Below are 9,355 nucleotides of genomic sequence, written 5' to 3' on the forward strand. Positions count from 1 at the left end.
CACACACACACACACACACACACACACACACACACACACACACACACACAGGTTTGTTTTTATATCCCAGTGGTGACCGTTGATTTACTTCCATTCAGTTTTTTGGTAATCTTATATCCTAACCCTGACCATTTACCCTAAAAATAACATCACAGGTACCTCTGACCCTAAAATGAACCTAAATTCAATTCACACCTTGGTCCTAAACCGAACCCCCAACCCAAAATTAGCATCCTTACTCGTGGAGACCGGGCATTGGTTCCCACGATGCGGTCCCCACGTGGCTGCCTTTTTCAGGAAAATGGTTCCCACGATGTAGCGAAAACCACCCCCCCCCCACACACACACAGGCAAATTACCATGACTATGAAAAATTGTCCAGCTTTTTGCTGTGTCTCAACTAATCATTTTTTCTCAGATTTCTAACTGTAGTACATAATATTACAAATCCTTTATAAATATTATGTGTATATATACTTCAGAAATTAAGTTTTAAAGTATATAAAAATCTATACTCATCATCTTAAACTAACTAAAAAAGTGAGGTTTTGATTTCTTCAGACTCAGCATGTTTATAAAAAGATAAGCTACCTACTAATATAAAGATTGATCTTCTTAACAATATGTCTTTTTCTAATCACTCACCATAAAAAGGCAAACCAAGACAACAACTTGATCATACTCTAAGGATTATGTCAAATATTTATGTTTTTATAATGGCTTGAAACTTTTGACCAAAGTAAAATGATCTTGTTCAACAGGTTATGGTGACATTTCTAGCCCTCTCATTTCTGCACTAAAACGATTATCTTCACGGAACATGTCTTCATCCAAAAGTTTGGAAAATCTCACCTCACAAACAAGTAACAGAAGAATTAATATTGTGATATGTTATTAAAATCATGTTGTACTGTTGTGTGACAGTCTGTCATCTTTTCAAATATTTTTTTTGTAATGGTATTAAGTCCAAAACTTGTATATTTAGGATAAATACAAAATACTTAAKATTAAATAAATTTAGCAAAAAAATAATAAAAATAGCCTMATAGAATTTCATTCTCATTTTCTAGGAAAAAGGAAAATTCCAGATTGTCAGTTCTGCAGTCAAAATCTTTGTGAGYTTCTAAACATTCTAATTAAACACCATTTGTTTCTTCTGTCGTGTCCTTACATCATTAGCGTCTGCGCCCACCAAGTCAAGGACGATGCCAAACAGTTGTTCTGCATTTGATCTTCAGAAGGATGAGGTTAATCACTGTTGTACGCTGATTATTAATACTGTTCAGTGATTTTATTGAACACAATGATTTTTTTTTGTTTCTTGTTTTTATTAGGTAGACAATGACATCACCTTTCAGAAAAACCCCAGCAGTTCTCTGTCTGACCTACATCTCTCATCAAGATTGGCCTCCGTGTCATCTGTACGTCCACATACAGCCATATYCAATATCTCAAGAAGTCTGAATTCTGGATTAAGGCAATGAAATTATAATTCACAAAATGATGAATAAAATGGAAATACAGCATAGACAACACATATCTGATAGGAATTACGTTACATGACATAAAGGGAAAGTTTGACTTTTTAATATATTCTTTCAAATGTAGGTATCTGTAAGAAATCAGTCCACCAAGCAAGAAGATCATAATTCAAATTGGTAATGCATAAGGAAGGCAATGAATCTTTSATTAACTGAGGTGGTTATGTGTTGGTCCTGTGATCGACCTGACCAAAGTTTAATCAAAAAGCTCTAAAGGTAGGATTTCACTGGGACTGTTGGAACTAGTTGGCAACTCAAAATGAAAGAAAATAGGCAAAATTTCAGTCTTGTTGAATCCTGAGGGTTTGCAACCAAATGACTGGAAAACCGTGTTTTGAGCCATCAACTTTTGAAAATAAATAAATAAAACAAACCCCCCCAACCCCATATTTTAGAGTGCAAGGCATTCAAAAATGTAACCTAGACCTTGCACATTATTTTGTTGTCCACCTCCATCCATACTTAGCTTGGCCCTTGGCAAGGCAGCCCCCAAATTTTTAAGACTGAATTTGCAGAGGCAGACTATAAGMTGGTGTGTCTCACTGGGCTGTGACTTTGGTAAATGACCTTCACAAGGGAGCTTCCAGAAGGGTTTGASATCGGCTTCAGAGCCCTGCAATGACTCTGGGACAATTTGGAAAAAGGTTTGTGGCACAAATTTTCACACATGTTCAAAATACAAGTGACAGGACAGAGAGCTCCTGCCACTCACACAAGGAAATAAGGACCTTCTCAAAAGTATTGGAACATTAAAAAACCTCCCTTGTGAATCCACTGACCACCAGCCCYTGAGAAATTACGACCACACCTGTCTCTCCTCTGTGGTGTAATGTCTGAGCAGATGAGCAGCAGCAGGAGCAGCATCTCTGCAGACATTAACGTCCAAGGAAGCATCCAGTTTGCAGTGAACTACATTCAAAAGCTTGGAGAACTCCAGATKTTTGTGGTACTCTGTAGGGCTCTGGCCACTGCAGACCCTAAAAAGAACCGTTCTGACCCGTGAGTACTCCACAACAACTTTTTAAAGAAATATCTGTGTGGAAAATATGATTTTATAAAAGTCTGAAACATGTTGACAYCATTAAAACTGTGCTGTTCTGGCAGGTATGTGAAATGCTACATCCTTCCTGACAAAACTCAACTTGGCAAGAGAAAAACCTCAGTGAGAAAGAAGACATTAAACCCATCCTACAATGAAATCCTCAAGGTAACAAGCCTATACTCTTACAGCTTTCTGGGTCATCTCTCATTTAAGAACTAACACCTGTTTGTTGGCAAAAGTAGAATCTAAAAATAAAACTCAAATATTGTTGAGTTATTCAAATTTCTTGAGTGATTCTATTGTTTTTGCTTGAACTTACAAGACAAGACAAGACATGACAAGACAAGATAAGATAAGATAGACCTTTATTGTCATTGTACAGAGCACAATGAAATTACAGRTCAGAACAAGAAGACAGAACATAACAAACATAGAGAACAGGTGCTCTGGGTCATGCAGCCACAGACCCCTGCACAGAGCAAGGATCATCATTATGAAGACATCATGAGGAGGCGCAACCCTTAAAAGAAAAACTAAAAACCACACAAGGATAGATGAGGAAAAAAAGACATCATATTATATCAATGAAATGTGACACATTATGGTGTTTATAAAAATAAATCTGCATAGAGCACATTTAGTATTAGCCAGGGAAGTTGGTTGAGTTTAGGGGTGCGTGTATCTGAAGCCATGAGGGTTGTATGCACTTGTGTGAATATCTGAAAAATGAGCCCAAAGTATCGAGTCCCCAAAAACCCYCGCAGCCATAGTTCAGAATATGGATGTTAACTGTTCATTCTGTGCGGCCCTCAGCTTGCTGCAGGAACTAGATCACAGACGGGAGTGAGGGGGGGAAAGGTGGGGGGCAGACCATCAATCGACATAAACACTCAGGAGAATTTAYTTCCACAGCTCTTCAAGGCCATGTAGGAGAGCCACATCTGTAATCAGTTGTTTGGGAACAGAAGAAACTGTTTTRGACCAGGCAGACAATAACAATTTTCCATCAGTCTTAATGTCCGCTGGTACATCTCAAGGTGGCGAATCCAATCACAAATAGTGTGGGCAATCGCGCCGAGCCYAGCTATCAGCTTCTCCAAGATCAATTCCATCTGGKCAGCAAAGTCCAGGGACCACAGCCGGCCCGCGARCCTCAGCAGAACCGCTTGRACACCGAGTCCAGCTCYCACAAGGCAAAAAAGTTTGAGTACTGAGAGCATGGCAATCCTTCATATTGGTCAGGAAGTGACCTGAATAGTCACCAACGCTGTATAGTGCTATATAGTGCCTTATCAAGTCCACATGGYCTCCAAGGCGCCTTACACTTCGAGCATTCACCCATTCCAGTTGCAGCTCCACTCAGTTCTAGTTGGATTGGTTCTACTCGAGTGMAGGTGGTTTTCCACTGTAACTTGTGTCCTCACTCTGTGGGCGGTAACTTCYTCTAAAAGTAGGTGGTATTTTTAACATGAACCTCTGTCAGTGTGTCCTGGGGCACACTGACAGAGGTGGCAACATTTTAAGTGTTGCCATGCACCGGCGCCACCAGAACCTCTGACCACCATCAGCAGGCAAAGTGGATCCGAGATACTTAAACTTCTCCACTTGGGGTAGGACCTCTCCCCTGATAAAAAGGGAAGGAACGTTACCCCTTTCCAGCTTAAGACCATGGTCTCGGATTTGGAGGCACTTATCCTCATCCCGGCCGCTTTACACTTGGCTGTGAACAGCTCTAGTGACAGCTTGAGATCACGATTTTATGCGCCAATAGGACCACATCATCCGCAACAAGCAGTGATGCAATCCTAAGGTCACCAAAAAGGATCCCCTCAACACCTTGGCTYTGKCTAGAAATTCTGTCCATAAAAGTTAMGAACAGAATCTGTGACAAAGGGCAACCTTGACGGAGTCCAACTTTCACTGGAAACGAGRCCGACARACTACCAGCAATGCAGACCAAGCTCTGACACTGGTTGTACAGGGACTCAGCCCATATCAAAGGGCTTGGTACTCCATACTGCCYGAGTACCCCCCACAAGATTCCCTGAGGTACATGATCGATATAGTGCCTTTATATCCAYCTAAGACTAAAAGCACTTTACAARACTACAGTGTCCTCATTWACCCTTTTACACAGCYCTTTACGACATCTCTCTACAAAGCTAACCCAGATAAATCATTCTATAGAAACTAATCAYTGCTTTAAATCACATTCATACATATCAGAGGCAGAGGGGATTAACTGCCTTGCCCAAGGGCTCMTCGATATGCAGCTGAATAGAGGTGGAATTGAACCCCCGACTAACTCATTGTAGGACAGCTCATCTTACTACTCAGCTACAGTTGCCAACATGCTCTCTATGGTGGAYCGWTAGAAGGTTACCAACAGCTTAGTCTCCAAGCTGATTTGTCTGAATGCTCTCAGGAAGTGGAGTTGGTGCTGGGCCAGAGGTTTGATGAGACGTAGATCTCCAAGAATTTGAAGTGGGGGAARCCTTTCTTTGCTGTAACCATTGATGTAGACTGGTGCAGGGGCGYCCTTGCTCTTCCTGTAGTCCATGACCATCTCCTTGGTTTTTCCAGTTTTGAGTAACAGGTTGTTCCAGGCACGCTACATTGCCAACTGRTGCACCTCGTCCTTGTATGCCAACTCATCTCCACCTGTTATAAGTCCCACTAGAGTAGTGTGTTGGTGGAGTGACAGGGGGTGCAGTCATTATGCCCATAATATTATATACAATTTATAAACACACACACACACACACACACACACTGGCTTTGCATGTGTGAGTATCAATATACTGTATGAACATATTGAACAAATGAAAATATCTAACTCAAGGAAAATTCTGACTAATTAACAACAAATACACAACAAATACCAAAATCCAGTTTGAAACAACCATGGAAGTTTTCTGTCTATAATCTTCTGCCTTTTTTAACAGTTCAAAATCCCGATGGCTGATTTGAAATCACAGACCTTGAACGTCTCGGTGTGGCACAACGACTCTTTTGGGCGGAACAGCTTTCTGGGGGAGGTGGACCTGGATTTGTCTGAGTGGGATTTCAATAACACAGAGATCAATGAATACACTTTAAAGAGCAGGGTAAAGGCTTGTTTGTGCGTTGTGTCTAAAATGCAGGAAGGCTTAGACTTTTTTTTAACTTCAGCTGCTTCTTTCAGGTTCCATCAGAAATCCCAGCTCCATCAACCTTACCTCTAGCAGGCAGCTGGGGGCAYATGAGAGTGGCTCTGAAATTTGTGGCACAGACATTTCACAGTGAGCTGATGATTAAAATATCCTCATTTTCTCTGATTAGTTTTGTTCCTTGAGTCACTTTGTGTGTTTTTACTCGTAGGCAAAAGTAATTCTGGGCTYGATGGTGGTGAGCTGATGGTTTGGGTGAAAGACTGCAGGAACCTTCCTCCAGTCAGAGGAGTCGCCATCAACCCATTTGTCAAATGGTTTGTTATCAACATTTCAAACTTTTATTCGAACATTTTTACCAAAAAAATGTGATTAGAAAAAATGTTGACTTGATCAATTTTGTTATCTTTCACAATGATACGGTTTATTTCCAGTGACTAAAATTTAGTTAGTGAAATAATCAAATATTAAAAGAAAATAGTTATGAACARGTGTCACCATCAGTGGAGTGATTTAACCTAGACACACAAACTCAAAATAAATTAAAATACTTGAAAGAAAAAGCTGTAAGTAAAACYTACAAAATTCACAGAGAAGCAGAAAGAAGGCAGAGACAACAGACTCAGTTTTATTTAATGTTTGCCTTGGTTCTGTCCTGTTCCTTTTGTTCTGGTTCCTTCCTTGGTCTGACAACTTTTGGTATTTGTATCTTTGTTCTGACTTGGGTGTGTCCTGGTTCCATCCCACTGCAGCGTCGTTCTTCCTGATGTGAGCAAGACAAGCCGACAAAAAACCCGAGTGGTAAAGAAGACAGCCAACCCCTTGTTCAACCACACAATGGTGTATGATGGCTTCAGACCACAGGACCTCAGAGAGACCTGTGTGGAGCTCACAGTGTGGGACCATGAGCGACTGAGCAACCACTTCATAGGTGGAGTGAGGCTTGGCTTGGGAACAGGTTGGACTTTACTGTTTCTGTTTCCTTTAAGGTGGTATCTCACTAAGCTATGACTGTTGGCTGACTCGCTGGAGACAGAGTTGTGGAAAATTAAAAAAGAGAAAACGGAAAGTTTCAGCTGCAGTCTAACTGAATTCTCATCGCTTGCAACTAAATGACCAACAAGCTGTGTAGCTGCATTCTGAGCGAACAGGTTGTGAAAATCAGGCCTATTTTCATTTCACAGATCACTGTTTACATTATTCTTTTGCCCACCTTGGTTCTTTGTGATTCAGTCTGTGGGAGTGCACTTTTTAAGTGAAGATGGGCAGATTTGGAAAAGTTTTTCAATTCAGTTCAATTATCTTTTTAATTATCTGATTAGTTTTTAAACTGGTGGCACSGTGGCTCAGRTGGTAGAGCTGATGCCTCTCAGCAAAAAGGTRGCTGGTTCAAATCCCAGTCCGGGGACCTTTCTGGYTAGAGTTTGCATGTGAGAGAGTGAATGATTGTCTCTGTGTGGCCCTGTTATGGACTTGTGACCTGTCCAGGGTGTACCACACCCCTCGCATTGTGACTGCTGGATACGGGCACCCACATGACCCTGAAAGGAATAAGTTTGTACAGAAAATGGATGGATGGATAGTTTTTAGACAATAGGGGTGCATGATAAATCAGCCAGCCGATTTATTGACACCGATTTCCTTAGATTTGGGAGATCGAAGATTGACCGATACCTACAGTGTATAAGATTGGTGGAAAAGGTTGGCTTCTCATCTACCTCCACAAAYGTCTGAAAATCAGTCATTGTCCCCTTTTGTTGTGCTGTGAGCACTACCTGATGTCCAGTTAAAACAAGTTTGTATTGTTTAAGGGTATTGTTCCATGTTTTCCAATAGAATAAGAATGAAACATTGAAGGTGTTTTGTGGCCTTCTAACACCTGATGGTGTCAGCTGTTTAAAAAATTAGTATTGGCCAAAATTGGAATCGGCAGGTCAGACTTTTTAAAGATRAGTGGTCGGAGTTTAGCCAGAAAACTGCAAATCAGTGCACCCCTACTTGACATGTTTTCAGTCAAGCCAGAGTTCCCAGGCAGGAGTCAAAATACAGATGTGGCGATAGAGATGGGTCAGAAACACTTGCAGCAAAACTCAGTTAGATGTCCACAATAACCCTGGGACTGTTTATTAAGAAATGTTTGTTGCACAGAGACTCCCAGGAGTGATGTTTGCCAAACTACTGTATTAGCAGCCCAGTGAAATACCACCTTGATGATGTGATGAATATTGTTCATAGCCGTCCAGTTCTTTAAATTTCTAACTGTCAAGCTTTTTTCTGTTCAGACATGAATAAAAAAMTGTAAGAAAATTGTAGCATTCCTTGAACAAATGCAAATCACTCATCACCTAACAAAGATTATACCCAATCTGATGACTCAGCTTCTACCACACCATGCATCTTTAAAAGATCAGTTTATTGATCTGTATTACTSGATTGGACATCACGTGACTTATTGTGCACCACACAYGTGCCATTGCTCTGCATTGAGTCTTGACTCAGAACATCCATGGATGGGCGTAAAAATTTGATGCAGCAGACAGTCACACAAAGAATATAAAAAAAGGACACTTTTTGCCATAAATTGTCAACACTATAGCAACAAGATCACAAGATCACAGGTAACAACATTTTACAGGTCACTAAAACATTTTTTATTTAAAACAAATGCAGGATWTACAGGGGTTAGACAATGTAACAGAAACACCTGTCATTTTAGTGTGGGAGGTTTCATGGCTAAATTGGACCAGTCTGGTGGCCAYTCTTCATTAACTGCACATTGCACCAGTAAGAGCAGAATGGGAAGGTTCAATCAGCAGGGTAAGAGCACAGTTTTGCTCTGTAAGAGTGAGCTTAAGGTGAATTAAGCTTTTCCCACATCTCTCATACACAAGGTTATGAGGAAACTTTTACCAAGGTATTTCTCATTACTTGTGAATATCTTGACTGTGCGAAGTGAAAAGTGACACAATAAGTGAACGTTCAGACGAGTTCAAGTTGATTCTTAAAAGACTATGCAATCATTTATTTACGCAAATTGAACAGATCATAAGTTACACTTGATTGTGGTTATTCCTATAACAAGCATCAGAGTTAAATGAGATAAAACCTGCGTCCAAATTTCAATTCACATKAACTCAGATTACTTATATAGAACAGTAAAACGTCAGTTCTGATGTTAACAACCAAACAATTTTACTGGCACTTTTAGCTTAGGTTTTGGCAAACTAAGAACAAGGAAAGGAGGAAAGAAAGATTAGTATGTTACTACGACTTTTACTTATATCAAAGTGTGGGTCAACCGGTACTGAACGTCTTTTCTAAGCTCAGGTTCCACATCCGTATTGCAATGCACACAACATTATGGGTGACATACCAGAGTTCAAAAGAGGACAAATTGTTGGTTGTTGGTCTTGCTGGTGCATCTGTGACTAAGACAGCAAGTCTTTGTGATATATCAAGAGCCACATTACCCAGGGAAATGTCCGCATACCACCAAGAAGGACCAAACACATCCAACAGGATTAACTGTGGATGTAAGAGGAAGTCTTCTCCACAGTTTCGTCACAGTGGCTGTGTTCTGGTATAAAAGCCTCTCTCTAAGACACGCCCCTGCAGCAGTCAGA

The 9,355-nt window shown here is 40.6% G+C and overlaps 1 protein-coding gene across 4 annotated transcripts in view; it reads left to right on the forward strand.

The window, feature by feature from the left end:
- The window catches only part of sytl2a (synaptotagmin-like 2a), a 48,600-nt gene that overhangs the window by 36,458 nt on the left and 2,787 nt on the right, over positions 1–9,355 (forward strand). For 3 of the 4 annotated variants that reach the window (XM_014020349.1, XM_014020347.1, XM_014020350.1), the window contains 9 exons: positions 762–863; positions 1,180–1,247; positions 1,335–1,421; positions 2,383–2,540; positions 2,646–2,748; positions 5,529–5,690; positions 5,768–5,864; positions 5,944–6,049; positions 6,485–6,690. In XM_014020349.1, the coding sequence (XP_013875803.1) occupies positions 762–863; positions 1,180–1,247; positions 1,335–1,421; positions 2,383–2,540; positions 2,646–2,748; positions 5,529–5,690; positions 5,768–5,864; positions 5,944–6,049; positions 6,485–6,690 (1,089 nt within the window). The remainder of the gene's footprint in view (positions 1–761; positions 864–1,179; positions 1,248–1,334; positions 1,422–2,382; positions 2,541–2,645; positions 2,749–5,528; positions 5,691–5,767; positions 5,865–5,943; positions 6,050–6,484; positions 6,691–9,355) is intronic. The other variant, XM_014020351.1, reaches the window with a different exon arrangement.

Source organism: Austrofundulus limnaeus, unplaced genomic scaffold (genome assembly GCF_001266775.1).
Source record: "Austrofundulus limnaeus strain Quisiro unplaced genomic scaffold, Austrofundulus_limnaeus-1.0 Scaffold249, whole genome shotgun sequence".
In the NCBI taxonomy this organism is placed as follows: domain Eukaryota; kingdom Metazoa; phylum Chordata; class Actinopteri; order Cyprinodontiformes; family Rivulidae; genus Austrofundulus; species Austrofundulus limnaeus.